The 17,236-nt window shown below is 41.6% G+C and overlaps 1 protein-coding gene across 2 annotated transcripts in view; it reads right to left on the reverse strand.

Moving 5' to 3' along the window:
- Positions 1 to 1,619: 1,619 nt before the first annotated feature.
- LOC111064966 (death-associated protein kinase related) overlaps positions 1,620 to 17,236 on the reverse strand; it is a 63,516-nt gene continuing 47,899 nt past the window's right edge. For both annotated transcript variants that reach the window (XM_022352883.2, XM_022352882.2), the window contains exons 3-6: positions 4,010 to 4,222; positions 3,752 to 3,927; positions 3,373 to 3,691; positions 1,620 to 3,316 (exon numbers count right to left, since the gene is read on the reverse strand). In XM_022352883.2, the coding sequence (XP_022208575.1) occupies positions 2,071 to 3,316; positions 3,373 to 3,691; positions 3,752 to 3,927; positions 4,010 to 4,222 (1,954 nt within the window). In that variant the 3' untranslated portion in view covers positions 1,620 to 2,070. The remainder of the gene's footprint in view (positions 3,317 to 3,372; positions 3,692 to 3,751; positions 3,928 to 4,009; positions 4,223 to 17,236) is intronic.

The raw sequence follows: 17,236 nt of genomic DNA on the forward strand, positions 1-17,236 counted from the left end.
TCGAATTTTCATCTTTGTTTCATATTCTCCCCGGCGCAGATGCATGGATTCTCTAACACAAAAAAATCATTTGAAATTACTACAAATTAAAACACAATTTTCGCATCGTATCATGTGTTTAGACCAGCGATGCCCAGGCCCATTGCCCACGGAGCCCATTTGTTTTTGTAATTGGTGAGTGCCCAGCCGTAAGCTGACTTTGGGCATCGCTGGTTTAGACTTACATTTGTACATAAATATGTATGTCGGCTGCTTTCCCTCACAAAAAACAGGGGTTTAAGTTAATTAAAAAAAAAGGTACATATTTAAAAGTAATAATTAAGAGAAGTACACGCAATTATTAAGTATAAAAGAGGGTAATCAATGATGATAAATTAAGCATTTCTCTTTAACAATTAACTGACCATCAATCCATCCTTTTCCTCATCCGTCGACCACACAAAACGTTTTGCCTAATAAATACAACTCATATGAAGCTCTAAGACGCTATTAATAAAAAAAAAAAAAAATAAAATTAAAGTACACAGCAATTTCTGATTGCTGGGAAAAATATATACAAAAACCGACTCAACATATGGATAACAGTGAAGGAAATGGGGGGGGGGGGTAAACGAAACGAGTAGAATTGGGATTAAAATTGGAAATGGGAGCTGAAGTGGGGCTAGAGCTAGAGCTAGATACATAACAAGCATTAAGTGTTCTCTCTCCGGATGGGCATATATATTAACTATATATAGGTACATATATATATGGGCATTCAATGTAATATGTATTATGTATTTTAGCAACAATTATCCAACGATTTGAACGAACGAACACACACAGACACACAATTAACAATTTTGCTTGGCTTGTAACATTCTCTAAAATCCCCTCTAATCGAAAAACACGTCTACATGATTGATTGATTGATTGCTTGATTGGCTGATACGTTAATACGTGATATCTATATATATATTAAGATAACGAATTTGCAAATGCGAATTTTTTCAGCATAGAAATGAATCTATCTTTTTTGGTACATATATGTTAGGGGTATAGACTTGTATGTATGCTTCTTGCATTTATATATAACGTATGAAATTGTATAATTAATGCTGTGCCAGAACGCTCTAATTGACATTTATGTATATATATATAGGTATATAAAGGTATATATATATATATATATATTCGCTGATAAAATGGATTTTTGTCTATGAATTTCATAACTTTCTACGTTCCATTTCGTTCCGTTCCGTTCCTTTCTAGTTTACTCTTTGTTCTTTCTCATCCCGGACACGTGTATAAAATTTTTGATGTATAACAAACATGAATGATATGTCTACCCAAATTCCGTTGAAATCATTTTGCTTACTCCACTAAACATCACTCCTTCGCTATCTCTCTCTCTCTTTCTATATTCTTCCATCCCTTTCGTTTCTAAATTCTTTCTTTTGTTTTTTGTTGATTTTTGTTGTTGTTTTTTTTGGCAATACGGCCGCAAAGCTGCCAACTCGAATTTTACTATATAAAAACTCATTTAGATTTAGCTACATCCATCATCCTGGTACTCCCATTTTCCACTTTCTCATTTCTGTGTGTTTGTGTGTGTGTTTGTGTATGTAGATGATGAGTGGTGGAGGTCGTGTATACTACTACTAACTTAGAAGTGGGGTGGGGGCTTGGGGTTTCCTTTTGCTGTAGATCCAACTAGACACTAAGGCAATAATCATTAACTAAGACGAACTCAAATCAAATCAATGCATCCTCCTGTTGATCCAGCTCCTTCTCTCCTCTCCATCTCCATTTCCATATCCAGCTCCCTATCCATGGCCTCCATCTTCCTCTGCAGCACCTGATGCCATTGCCATTACCATTGCCATTGCCTATCCAATTCGATCTCCCAATGGGCTGGTGGCGTTGCCACTCTCTCCTAGTAGACCAGCAGCTAAGAGAGCTGCTGCGACGTCGCCCTGTGGGACTGGGGGACGACTGGGGGGATCCGGGCCGCGACGGGCTCTGTTACATGCAGCACAGGAAGCGATGAAAGAAACTTTTGGCATTGCGGCTCGCACGGCTGGCCCTTAGCTAACAGATGATACCCTGGTCCAGACTCAGGTTGTTGGTGGCGGCAACAGCGGCTGCGTTCTTCGCGGCGATCACCACATGGTGATGATGATGATGGTGGTGGTGCAAGTGGTGATGGTGCAAATGGTGGGCAGTGGCTGCAGTCGCTTTGGTGCTGCTGCTGCTTGAGGCTACAGCGCTGCTACTGTTGACCGTGCTCGCTGGCTCGGACGCGGACGCCAGGCGATGTCTGTTCAGGAGCAGGGTGGCCGTGCTACCCGAGCTGGGACTGCTGCCGGGGCTGGGATTACTGCTGCTGCTGTTGCTGCTGGAACTATTGCTGTTGGCACTGCTGCTGTTCTGTGGTTGCTTCTTGTAGACGGCCGTCAGGGGCTCGGAGGCACGACGAATGCAGTTCATTCGTGCTGCTGTCGCTGCTGCTGCGGAGTAGCTGATGTTGCTGCTGTTGCCTCCTGCACTGCGTCGCATATTGTTTCCGTTGATGTTGCTGCAGCCGTTGATGGGACTTTGGCCATTGTGGTTGCTGCTGCTGGGACTGCTTCCCGCGCACACAAGTGTCTCCTCCAGCTGAAACTTCTTGACCAGAGCCTTCACCGAGGTGGCCGAACCATTCGACTCTCCCGTGGGTGTCTTGCGGATCACTTTCGGCGTGGTGGGCGCATCGGGAAAGAGTGTCAGGGTGGCCACCACTGTCGAGGACTCCTCGAGGCCATTGCTGCCCAGCTGGATGGTGGCCTGCACCGGGGGCTTTTTCACAAACGTGGCCGTGTATGTGTTCTCCTTGTCCGAGTCGGACGCTCGACGTGTGGGTGTCACGATCTGTGTGGGCTTGGCGGGCAGGCAGACCGTGTTACCGTGTCCATTGCTGGTCAGCGTGTGTATAGCTGTGGTTGTCTCTGTGCTGGGGCTGCCAAGAACCTTTCCGGTGGCAATGGGTATCTTTGAGATGCTGCTGTTGCTGCTGTGATTGCTGCCATTGCTGTGGGCCCGATGGTGGCCCATGCCATTGTGCGTGGGTGTGTTGCTGCCACTGCTGTGCTTCTGTTGCTCCTGTGGCTCCTGCTGCTGCTCCTCTGCCTTCTCCTCTGCCACTGGCTGCTCCACTTCTTCATCCTCTAGGTCGTCTTCTTCATCCTCCTCCTTCTCTTCGGCATCGCTCTGTGCCTGCAGATAAATTTGTCTATCCAGCGAGCTCTCATCCTTCAACCAGACATGTTCCAGGCATCCAGCGGCACTCATGCGATCGCTAAAAACAAACAAACATTTAAATATCCCTCAGAGCCTACTCCATTTTCCACTCACTTTGGCTTAATTCGCAATGCTCGGCGTATAAAGTCAATGGCTACTGGGGAGACGCCACCAAATAGGTTGTCCGGAAATGTGAGCGCACACTGCGATATATTGAGGAAGGTCTCCTGTTTGGTATCCCCGCCAAAGGGCGAGAAGCCGGAGAGCAAGACATAGGTGAGGACGCCCACGGACCAGATGTCCGTCAGCAGGGAGAGCGGCTCGTACTGGAGCACCTCGGGGGCCACATAGTCGGGGGTGCCGGCCATTTCGCGTACATTGATGCCCTCGCACACAACTCGCGAGATCCCAAAGTCACAGAGCTTGAGGCCATCTGAAGATAGATGCAAAAGCATTATAAACGTTTCAATAGATGGACGGACACTGGGCTCACCTTCTATACGCTCGCCGGCGAGCAAAATGTTCTGTGGCTTGAGGTCCAAGTGGGCAATGGATCGGTCGTGGAGAAATTTGAGCGCCTTCAGCACTTCTCGCATGCAGTGCCGGGCCTGGGCCTCTGACAGGCATTCCTCGTTGTCTAGTATGGTCTGCAGCTCGCCACCAGTGGCCCTACACGGGAGGAGCGGAGTACATAAGAGTACATTAAAGTAAGGGTTAAAAGAAACAGCAGGAGGGGTCAGACATCACTTACAGTTCCAGCAGCAGGGCTGTGTCTGATCGGGTCTCGTGCACCGCATTTAGATTGACAATATTGTCCTCGCTCTCGCAGAGCATTAGGACGGCGATCTCGTGCTTGATTTCCTTATCGCTGCTCTGTGCTCGTCGGCGTCGCTTCAGGAACTTTGCTGCAAAATGGGAGCCCGTGTTCTTGTGAATGGCACGGCGAACGGCGGCGAATTTGCCCCTGTAAACAAGATAGATAGAAATGCGAGAGATTAGCATGTGGTTTCATTCTTGAGTACAGCCCACACATGGTGTGAACTGTGGCAAGAGATATTTTTCATTCCTTCATTCATAAGTTGGCAGGGAGGAGCCCTGGGTCCCCGCCAGAAATCAAATAAAATGACTCAACGCCAAACGCCTTTTGACAAAGTACGTGCCGTAATGAAGCAATTGCACTTCCGGCAACAACCAAAGCACAAACATACACACACACACACAAACAGAGGAGGGAGCAAGGCAGTCAGGCAGGCAACGTAAAAGTACAACCAACATTGGTGACAACTCTGGCATACCAAAAAGTTGACCAGCTGCTTCTGCTTCTTGTCCACTCCTCCTGCTGTGAACAAGGTGAGCCCAAAGACGACTCGACAGCGCATCACGCAAGTATCGCAAAGAAGTCCAATGGAATGGGAATTGGTTAGGGATTGGGATTGGGTTCTGGCTTGTGCTTTCCAGCAGCTAAATTTCTCCTTCTGTCTGCTTCTGCTGCTGCTGCTGTTCGCTCCTCTGTGAAGCCCTCCAATGACAGTGACAGCGGGACAGCAGACAGACGACTAAAAAAAACAGTGACTTGGACTCTGTTGCTCCTGTCGCTCTTTCGCATACGAGCAGTGCTCCTCCTTCCCTCTTCACTGGACATTTGTCTAGTACTCTCTCTTTCACGAACGAAATCGGTTGCCGTATTTAGAATTTGGGCCAGGCAACAGCAACAACAGAAACAAATTATCTTGATGTCGCATCATAAAATAAAAAAATTAAACACGTAGGAAAGGCTTTTAGCTTATGTAACGAATATAGGGATACCCACTATTTGAGAGATGGTTCAGGACTCGAGAATGCAAAACAAAATACACCTCGTTTGTGGATGCAGATGTGAGCAAGCGACACTCGAGATCGAGTATGCAACAAGACGAGAAAGTAGAGAGAGGTAGAAAGGGAGGGAAGAGGAGCAAGTGGGTGTGTATGCCTTTTCTCATTCGAACGTTACTCTCTTCAATCCATATGTTACATGCACATGTAGTTTCTGGCACTAAATTGAAATACTTAGTGGTGTTCGGAGGCAGCAGAAGTCAGCAGACTGTAAGACGACGGCTGGATAAACAAACCAGCTAAAGTCTGACCACAAATTTCAATGAATTCATGTTTTGCGTTTTATTCGGTTAGCAACACGATCTGCATTAGCAATGAGGCAACAATGTTGCCAAGAAGTTGCCTGGGAAGAGCTCAAGACCAGCCACAAAACCTGACAAGATACGACTGTTTCAAAAACTTCCCACAAGATATTCTTTGCAGATTGTGTCTTGAACCGAGATCATTGCTTTGCTAATTAATGGGTTATGGCCTATCAATGGGTTGGGAGCGTCAGTTGCCATCACTTTTTGAATACTGTGGCGTACCTTTTTTCCCATTGATAGATTTATAAGCTTAAAATATGAAAATATCGCCATGATTAAATAGCTCTAAATTTACTCTGTTCCTTGAGTAATTATTGGCTGGTCCTACTTTTGTATCTGCTGAAACTTTTTTTTTTTAAATACTTTCCACTTCTTATACAGGGTATCAATAATGCCACTGCATCAGCTCTGCTTTATGTTCGGGGCCCCGCTGCATCATTACCATATTAATTTTAATTAAATTAAAATTTTTGCACTCGGCAACAACTACAAACCGCAACAACCACGTTGCCTAATTGGGTAAGGTCTTTTTAGATCGTAATAAAGTTATTACCCTCTCTCTCTCTTTCGCTCTTGCTCTGTGTTATCTGCTCTTCTCTTTTAACTGTCCGTTACCTAAGACAGTTAAAATGCTCTTGGCACGAATCGATTCGGATTTTTTCGGTTTACAGTTGGAGCAGATGACGAAGCTGCCTGCCACTTCAGCCGCGGAGTATTAAGAAGGCAGAGGGGAGGATGATTTGAAGGGGACAACACAACAACAGAGAAGAAAAGGGAGAAGGCTGACTGAATACCCTAGCAGATCCATTATTCAAACGATAGCTACATAAGACACCTGTGTACATACAGGGAGAGAACCGAGAGAAACAAATTGTATTCTAATTAACTTCACTACGTTTTAATGCATTTTAATATGGGTGTTCATCTTTTTACTGTGCCATTTTTCTCTCTGTGTACATACATACATATGTACATATTTATATCCCTTATTCTGCTTCCATTCATCATTCCCCCTGTCTAATAGGTATACAACAAAATCCAGCGCTTTGCTAAACTGAACTTTAAAAGGTTAAACACGATGAGCAAAGAGCCAGGGAGAGGTAGAAGCAGAGGAACGCCCGAGTTCATGGTTGATCGGCGGAAGAGAGTCGAGTCGGAATCCGAGCTCGATTCTCTGGGGCCACTCCCACGCAGCTCTGCCCTTTGTTACCCCCCCCCCCCCACCGACCCACCCTTCTTCTTTGAAATCTCGCAACCGTATAAAATAGTAGCTTTAAGCGATCCGATCCCCAAATTTGATGTGTGAATTTTGTTCGATTTGGAAGTGGAAGTGGAATCGGAGAAGATTCTAAAATTGGTCAGCTTTAGCAGCGTTTTTGTTTTGTTTTTTGTTTGTGTTTTTTAAGCTTGATCGCCTCAAATGATTGTCAATCGATCGCATCTACCTACATACATGGCGTACACTATACACCCCTCTCTCTCTCGCGCACCCTGTCACTCCGGTCAGCTCTTCTCTGACGCACTCGAGCACAGACGCACACACACACACAAACACACACATTTCTTGATCTACCAAGAAACAGCTCGAGAAAAAAGTCCAAATAAGGTGGCGCTTAAAAACGCGCACAAAACGCGGCGCGTGCACGTGTGAAGAGATAATACATTTTGGTAGGAACAATTAACAGAAAAGCTGTCAAATGTTTGGTGGGATTAACTTAAGGTAAAACAAGAACATTGAGAAATCTAATAAGGTACAGGTAATGCTATTTACGCAGTCGTTGAATTCCCGTTAAACGTGACTCTCTTCTCCATCGACTCATAAAAAAATGGACACCAAAACAAAACAAACGAGAAGGAACGTGCTAGTCGCTTCTGGGGACGCGACTCTACTTATACCCGTACTCAGTCAGTATATCTGTTTTTCATTTTGATTTAATTTTTTCGAATTTTAGAATTAAAAAAAAAGTTTACATTTTACATTTTTTTGATACATCTATTATCTACATCTACAATGTATATTATAACATGTAGATTATAGATGTACATACCATTTATATTCTACATCTCCTCCGCTAGGGGTTGCTCGCGCACTGAACGCGGCAGAGTGTGCGAGCGAGAATGAGGAGCTTGTTCGTTAGCAGGGGGGGCGGGGGAAACAACTAAAAACACTACTCGACAAAATCGAACTTTTTTTTTCCTCAAGAATCCAAACCGACTTTTTCTGATAGATATGGACATTTAAATTTTTTTAAAGAATTATGGTTTTTTTCTATGGCAGAACTTTTTTTAAAGAATTTTTGAAAACTGGTATTTTTTTTTAAGCTTTTTTCAGAGGAAGCGCTGGTTTTTTTCACATAACTCTAGTATCTTACGTCTGGTTGTAAAGAACTTTGCTATTTTAAAAAGATAATTAAAACAGCTAGAAGTTAAGCCTAAGCCTTAAGCCACTTTGTGATTACAGCTTACTGTCTGGGAAATATAAAGCATTGAAATGCAAAAATTATGATTTTTGTGCGGTATTTTTTACGAAATTTTGACTTTAAAAACTCAGGAAAAGTCGAAAAAAAATTATATCCCGTGTCCTCTATTTTTTTGTGTATAGGTGCATTAATTTGGCGTCGTTCAAGGTATCGCTCATTAAAATCTATGGAGAGACTTTGGAGCTAAAATTCGTTAACCAAACCTAAAATATGGAAAAAATGAACCAAAAATACCTTTTGGAAGGTTGCAAGCCCAATTCCCATTGGGAATTGGGATCGCGATCACGTACCAAATGTACAACACTTTTTTGTTTGCTTTGTTCCCAATTGGCAGTTGGGCCCGCAACCTTCGAAAAGGTATTTTTTGTTCATTTTTTCCATATTTTAGGTTTGGTTAACGAATTTTAGCTCCAAAGTCTCTCCATAGATTTTAATGAGCGATACCTTGAACGACGCCAAATTAATTCACCTATACACAAAAAATAGAGAACACAGGATATACTTTTTTTCGACTTTTCCTGAGTTTTTAAAGTCAAAATTTCGTAAAAATACCGCACAAAAATCATAATTTTTGCATTTCAATGCTTTATATTTCCCAGACAGTAAGCTGTAATCACAAAGTGTTTAGGCCTAACTTCTAGCTGTTTTAATTATCTTTTCAAAATAGCAAAGTTCTTTACAACCAGCGTAAGTATAGAGTTATGGAAAAAACAAGCGCTACCTCTGAAAAAAGCTTTAAAAAAAAATACCAGTTTTCAAAAATTCTTTAAAAAAAGTTCTGCCATAGAAAAAAAAAATATCATCAAACCATTTCTAAGCCCCAAATCTTAAAGAAAAAGTTCGTTTTGTTCCTTGAGGAAAAATCGTGTTGACTAGTGAAATCAATTTCTTCATTCTGTCTATAATTATGATCTGATCTGATTCAGATTCGGCAATCTGGTAGATATGGTCATTCTCTACGATTCGTTTTTAGTTTTAGCGTATATTTAAAATTGTGGCTGCCACAGATTTTCGTCCTTTGTGGGGGCGGAAGGGGGCGGGGCGAAATTTTGAAATACACTTGTAGCAGTGTGATATCACATGAGTCTGGAAACAAAATTTGGTTCCTATAGCTTTTATAGTCCCTGAGATCCAGGCGTCAAACAAGATGGACGGACAGAAATACACTTGTAGCAGTGTGATATCACATGAGTCTGGAAACAAAATTTGGTTCCTCTAGCTTTTTATAGTCTCTGAGATCCAGGCGTCAAACAAGACGGACAGACAGACAGACAGACAGACATGGCTCTATCGACTCGGCTATTGATGCTGATCAAGAATATATATACTTTAAGGGGTCGGAAACGTTTCCTTCTCTACGTTACACACATCCACTTTTACCACAAATCTAATATACCCCTTAACTCTTTTTGAGTACGGGTATAAAAATTAATAAGCAATAAACATTATGTCCTGTCCTCTTTTGCATACCGTTTCTGGACTCACTCCCTCCCTTTGGTACGTTCCTTATGCTTCCCGCATCATCCACCCATCCATCCGTCCATACCATCGTTATTTCTGTTTTTTCCTGCTTGAATTTTTTTTTTTTGGTTTACTTTGCTCAATTAAATAAACAACGCGCTCCGCTCCAGCTTCCATCTCATTCCACATTCCTCATACACACCATTCCAGATTGCAAATTTCATATCTCTGCAGTACATAGTACCTCCCATAAAGATCTACGGATCCATCCCATCCCATGGCATGGCATACCATACCCAACCCATACCATACCCTTCCGTTCCATTTCAGAGCTTATGGTTTTTTTAATTGTTTTCGCTCTTTTGCTTATCGGAAGATATTGCTTTTCTTGTATACGCATTCCTATCTTGCGCGGGTCAGTTTTGGTTTTTGGTTTAGGTCCTGACTCTGCTCTGCCCTGGCCTCCCACCCCAAAAGCTAAACAAAACAAGCAAACTAACTCTGATGAAACACATAAACGAAGTTCAAACAGCAAGTCCAGCAAATGCAAATCGTGGGAGGAGGAGAAGGCGAATCTGAGCACGTACACCCCCATGCGTTTCTGATTACAATCCCAATTCCATCCAAACAGATCCGGAACAATGTCAAATGCATTTCATTTATGTAGATAATTTGCAATTTAAAATTTACTTTTAATTCAATTCCATTCCGTTTTTGTTAACAAGGTGTAAATTGTTAGGCGGGTGTGTTGTTTGTTCCAAAACGAAACTGAACCAAAAGGTTATCCGGTTTATTAAAAGTAGCAAAATGTTATTGGGAAAACTATTATTCATTGTTGGCAAAAAAAATATAAAAAAATACTCGTATTCATAGTGAAACACGCAATTCGAAATGCTTCTGAATGTACTTGAAATCTGTTCAATTAAATATTAATTATGGATCAATGGCATGGAGATTAAGTTCATTCGGATCTCTAAGATAGTCGTACCATCCATAGAGTACTGTGACTAAGTTTAATGTCTGTATAATCTGTAGAGGGTATAGCAACTGTATCGAATTTACTAAAGCTCTCTTGGAGTGAAACCCAGGGTTTCGGGTCTATCAAGGGAACGTCCTGTCCTGTCAAAGTAATATACATATCACTATGTACGTATATCGCATAAATTCCTTCTAGGTGTTTCCCTTCACAACTTGCTCAAAGAATTTCCTATATTTATGAATGTAATTTTTCTTCCAATTCCTGGGAGCTCAACATCTTCGACGTTTTCTATTATTTTTGTTGCATTTGATGGCTGGGTCTCAAAGTGCATCCAAAGTGCTGGCTGAATGCTTTTAGCACGGTGCAGATAAATAGGGAGTATGAGCGAAAGGAGGAGAGGGAGTGGCACGTATAGAAAGAGAGCGAGTGCATTGAACCACCCAACAGCAGCAGCGGCAGCAGCAGAAAAGAAGTGAAGTGGAGATGTAGAATGGGGAATGCAGTGGAGGATGAAGTGGGGTGTGGAGAGGATTGCAGAGTAGAGTAGAGTGGAGAGTAGACTTAAGTGGAGAGTAGAGTAGAGTGGAGTGGAGTCATCATCATCCTCATCTGGATCCACTGGCACTAATAGTTTTTCTTCATTTTCTTCATTCGAGCGACTGAGAGCTGACTAACTAGACGAGAGACATTCGCGAGGGACTCTTTCACTGGCTGCCTAATGTGACAATTAAATCTGCTAGAGTCCGCGTCCCGCGGCAAGCAGTGCAGATGGAATGGTATGTTATGACAATGAAAAGCAGAGCCGAGCACGTGAGAAAGAGATGACTAGCTGGGAATGCGTCAAAAGGAGCGGATCCGCAGAGATGTAAGAAGTAGGAGGTGGAGGAGGCAGATGAGGAACAGGCTTCTTGTTATGCAAACAACAACCACGGTTAACAAGAGAGCAGGAGGTGGAGGTAAAGGAGGAGGAGAAGGAGAATCCGTGGAGGGACTGATTAGGTTTTTGACCCACAAAATGTCAACAAACCAAGGCAAGGGCAGGGAACCGAGTGACGATGCCAGAGACGCAGGGAGACAACTGACTTGATATAAGGCTGTGTATTAAATACAGATGTACATATGTATGTACGATGTGTGTACACACATATGTCTTTAGTCTGTAGCTAGGTTGGGGCATGTGTTACCTGCTGTAATTATTTAACATTTTGCTAGCATGTTAAATAATTTCAATCGTAGCTGTAATATTTGTTTCGAGCATTTGGGAGTGATTTGTAGAAATTTCGGACTACCAGATCTACCATTTATGGATATTTTATTTATTCATTTATTTATTTTGGATTTGTATTTGTTTCATTTAGTTTTGATTCTGAATTACTTATATGTACATATGTATGTGTATGGTGAAAGCTCTCTCTAGTGTGTTCCCAGAAATTAATATTTAAAATTGATATTATTTTTTTTATGTTTCCATTAAGGCATTTGCATTATTCATTACTTTTTATCTTCCCCTTGCAATCTGATGGCATACAATTAATTTTCTGAATGGATTCCTTTGTCTTTATTTTGTGTCTGCATTTCACTTCCCGTTTGGCGCAAACACATCAGACACCATCAGAATCAATAACACCGCACCAAATACGTAAATACATATGTACATATGTGTGTAAATATGTATGTTAAGAAACCCACTCGACTACAATACTACTACCGAGTATGATTATAATTTGTTGGTTCGGTTTGGTTTTGGCTGTTGTTCGTCAAGCACTTTCCAATTTGCAAATTGACATCAATAATTTCCGTTAAATGTGGCAATTGTTAATGCGTTTTAATTTCGAACACAGCATAGCTCGCGAGAGCTCGAAAACTTCGAACTTTTCGCTTGGCTGCTGCGCTGATTCGATTCGATCTCTCGCTGACCATTTTTGGTGGGCTTAAAAACGCCGCTCACAAAAAGAATGTTGTGGGTGTCGCGCGCGCTTTGTTGTTAATTGTGGACAAATTTGGTCACAGCTTAACGTATCACTCATACATACACATACATATGTATGCATATATATGTAGACTTAACTTATTTAATTCGCTTAATAATAATTTAAATGCACGCATTTTCAGCTAGAGGACCCCCATAAATATATCCTTCGTCTGGCAAGGGGTCTGTGGACTGAATGAATGACTGCATGTTTTTTTTTTCATTCTTCAGGCATTTTGTTTGCCTTTGTGGAGGGGTTTTGCCTTCGCTTTAAGCACCTGACATTATTACGGATGGAGCGGAGCGCCTTTCAGACTCGCTCAGACATGCTCGCTCCGTATGCATCCGAGCACACAAAAGAGCGTGGATGGCAGAGAGCAGGAGGTGAGAGTACCAACACAATTATGCATACGTATGTAATAGCTTTTAATTAGGGGAAAAATGTCTGATCTTTCCACAGTGGCAGCCATTAAGTTGGAAATAAAAGTAACAATTATTTTGTATTTTATTGTATTTAACAACTATTATTTTGTATTTTAAATAATTGGCATTTGGTGCCAATACTTCACTCACACACTGTAAATTGCAGGAGTACTGTGACAGCAGGACAGACACGTCCAGTAGTTTCGTTCTCTTTTCCCTGCAGGAGTGCATACCATTCATGTTTTCGTTCATGAATTCAACGGTCGGTCGGTCGGTCGGTCGGTCAGTCGGCGGCACACACTAACACTCACCGGAGAACGAGCAGGCAAAGAGCCCAAAGAGCGCGCACAAAGAGAGGAGTAATGTAATCGACACCCACTTGAAATTGTGTCAGGCTCGTTAGCTTTGTCGAAAGCGACTTGGCGGGAGGGCGGCACCCTCTCCTCCTTATCTCTTCTGCTCTCTGTGCATCCTGACTGGCTGCCGGCTGCCTTTCTTCCTTACTGTCTTCACTTATTATGCAAATAATATTTTTCGTAACAATTTTTGAGCGGCTTTAATTATGATAAACTAGTTTAGCAATTGGCGGCAGCTACCCAGCTGCCTCTACACGTTTCTTGACTACCTGTGCCAAGAGCAGTCGTAGATTTAACCCTGTTGTTATCCTTGAACTGCCAGTTTTCCCAGCATTTTTTTGTAGCGTTTCGCTTTTGCTTTTGTATTTGCTGGGGCCATTGATAAGACGCATTCCTCGAGTTCTTTGGAGCCTATGGAACGATGGTAGTGAGACTTGTTTAGCGACTGTTTGAAGAATGATTATATTTTCTGCAGAGGCCAACAGGGGTGCCATCTACTCACTCATTCTCTTCACTCGCAGTTAATTAGTGCAAAATCTTCTATACCGAAAATAAACAAATGGCGCGTGAACTAGTCAGCTCTCCATTCGTTTACATTCGCTCATCTCAAATACCGAACTCCAAGCTGCCACTTTAGACAGAGGCTTATATCGGGACACATGCCACCAACCAAAACTAATTTATTGGCTGTTTGAGAAGTAACAATAACACGAATCTGAAGAACAGGAAAAATTACGATTTCTTTGCGCACGCACAGACATGTGTGGTTGACCTTGCCACGAAACTGAGAGCTTGAGAAAGGGAAATTAAAATCGAAATGATCATTCCCATCCCACAAGAAGTACTTGGAAACATCATACATCCATCCATTCGGCATGCATGAAAATTCATCCCCTTCATTTTGTGCTGCAAATTCTTTCCTTGGTTTTTAAGGCCCTGCTCTGCTTTGCGCTCTCTCTCTCTCTCTCTGATCATGTAAAAATAGCTCTCTCGACAAAGAACACACACATTTAACATATTGTACGTGTCAGCAGAATAATCAAGGTCTCCTCCTCAAGTAACAGCACCCAACCAAAGACAATATAAGTATAAGATGCGTAACGCTCATACATTTCAATTGCCATATGCAAGACAATTTTTCGGCCAGCGACGAAATTCGCGCCATCTCGCTCGCACAAATTTGAGAGCGTACGAATCTAAAAATAGAATCCGCTAGAATAATGTGTGAGTACACACAGAACCAGCAAGTGCGTATGTGTGCGTACTTGTGCTAAGCGGACGATTTTCGAGACGGAAACCTTTTTATGAGTTGAGAAATGAAATTATTTACCGGGTTTGAATACGTTGCATGCTAAATACCCTAATGAAAATTATTCCAATGTGAAGTCATGTATTAAATATATATTACATATGTATTTTTATATATGTATATCCGATCATTATTATCGAATATACCATCTGAAAAGAAATTATCATTGTCAATTATAATACATATATGAGTTTTTAATATTGGGGTGGTAAGCGTCCTGCAAAATTAACTTACACTTATAAAGTGAAGGGTATATTCGACAGCGCTGTAAAAAATGTATGCATGTGCACACATACAGTCGTCGCGACGACTCGGCTCGGCTGTCGCATCGGCAAAGAACTAACTTCGTCTGCCTTCGTATGCTGTATGCATACAAGAGAGCGGCTGGCTCTAGATCGCTCTCTCTCTAAAAAATTTCAAGAGAGCCTGGTGCCAGCTCTAAAGCCAGCATTCAAAATTCGTGTGCAAAAATTTCGTATGGCGTTATGTATCTTATACTTATATTGTCTTTGACCCAACCCCTCAAAACAATCCATTTCTTATGTTCGTTTATGTAAACATATGTACATATGTATTTTTTGTTTATTTTTATTGCTGGTGTTACGAGTATTCAATCCCCCCCACCCTTCGCTTTTTCGATAATGCGGATATGCATAGGGATTAGAGGATTTCTTTGGAAATTGAACAACAATTTAATTATTTATACACTTACTCAGCAAGGTATATTTTCTTTTGCATTCACTTTATTCAACTTTAAATAACATCTTGCCCGTATGTAACGCCCTATAAGAGTATATAAAGCTTCGGCCACCAGGAGATTTTTTTTCTGTTTATCTTTAATTGTGTTTCTCTTTATTTTTGTTGTTGAAACGCAGCATAAAATGCAGCTGCAAGTGAAGGTCAGGCAGGCGCATTGCTGATGTTTTTCTTAAGCTGCTTACGGGGGTTACATAATTACGAGTATATACGAATTAAAATTCAACTAATATAAGCCTTATTTAAGCCATCCAAACTAACGGTTTTGTCTTTGAACTGGTTTAAGGTTTTTGTTTGTCACTTGGAACTGGTTTCCCCCAATGCACATTGGACCAGACAGTTAAAATTTTGGCATAAGTTCGAAAAAATTAAGTTAGAGACTAGAAACTGGGTGCAGTTGTATCTAACTAAATTTATAAGCTCATAAAATAAAACAAAAAGATTCTTGTCTTTCATACACCAACTCGTATCGTAATTAATTGAACATCTGACTTCGATGGGCTGCAAAAATAGCCAAGGTATGCACTATGAAAATGTACCATTAGAACAGAGATTTTGTTTCTATCAAATTTTCGAATTTATGCCAAAATATCGGCTGTCTGGCGCAATGTGCAATGGAACAAAGAGAGTTATATGTAGAGAAAGGAAGAAAGAAACAGGAACAGCGCGAGATAATGAAAGAAAGGGTTTCTGTTGTATTTTGAAGAGTTTTTAGAACCACTCACAATGAACCAGTTCCGCTTTTACGAGCATTGAAACTCGTTTTTGTGGGAAGTGATTCATACCTAAATATATTTAAATTTCTTTTTTTTCGGGTGAGGGACGGGGGATAATAAAAATAAGTCGGTTAAGCAAATACTTTGAGGGTAGCCTTGACCTCAACTGCAATTTGATGCATTTTTCAACTTGGGCCTTTCCCTTTGCGAGAGCTGTTCGCTGCTGTCATTAATACTTTGACTTTGGCCTTTTGCGGTTTAAGATTATCCAAACAAAACGCTTTGGCACCCACAAAAATACAAGGCATGGAAAAAAAAGTTTGTAGTTGATTGACAGAATTGGGACGACAACAACTCTTACATGGGAGGGGTGGGGGCACCACATAGTAACAGAAACAGCAGCAGCAGCAACAACAGCATTTGAAATCTGCATGCGTGAAACTCAACGAAGCGTTAAAGTTCAAAGCGTTGAGTTACACGACAAAGTAGCTGTATCTCTTTTAGAGGTTAGGCATGAGCACTAACCATACAGTATATACTGTATGGTTAGTGGCATGAGCTTGCTCTGTGGTATTCACATCGCACGGTGCACGTCTCGACTCCAAATTATAATCATCTGATGAAGCCTGATTATGTCCTATATAATTAAAAGAATTCTGATATTTTCAACATTAATTAATTACAAAAGTATATAAAAACACCAACACTGCGAGAAGTATGGAATTGTGAAAATAATTCCCAATTTTAAGCATAAAGCATATTGAAATGTCCTTTTAGTATGGCCCAGATCTAATCTCAATATGAAATACTTAAAATAAATTTAATATATTCAATTTTCAGGATATATTTATTTAAAATAAATAAATGAAGTAACTATCGTTTTGCTTCCATCTCTAGCAAGTGAGATGGCGATGGTGGAGTGATGGTGCCTTTGTTCAACATAAGCAAAACACACACATACACACACACGCACTCCCCATACACTCATGAACCCACACACACGAACTATACTTTGTATTTGGCAAAATCGACCTTGGGGGCAGAGCCCTAAAAAGGAAAAACTCGCTAACGTTTCAAGACGCACTCTGGCGATTACATCATGGTAGAAGAAAGATGATTCTTCGATTAACGGTGAAGCACGATCGTATCGTATCGGAACGGAACGCCCCTATTCCCCGTCTATCGCCCATTGCATGATTCATTCGACAAGAACGCTTCAATCGTCTTTTTTTTCCTCCTGGGGAGCGGGCAATCAGCACCGAGGCCACACTGAGCGCCACCGCGTCACCAGGAGACAGCAGCGGGTGGCGACAGAGGAGGAGCAGAAGCAGCAGCAGCAGCAGTATCAGCAG

The sequence above is a fragment of the Drosophila obscura genome, unplaced genomic scaffold (genome assembly GCF_018151105.1).
Source record: "Drosophila obscura isolate BZ-5 IFL unplaced genomic scaffold, ASM1815110v1 contig_73, whole genome shotgun sequence".
Taxonomy (NCBI): domain Eukaryota; kingdom Metazoa; phylum Arthropoda; class Insecta; order Diptera; family Drosophilidae; genus Drosophila; species Drosophila obscura.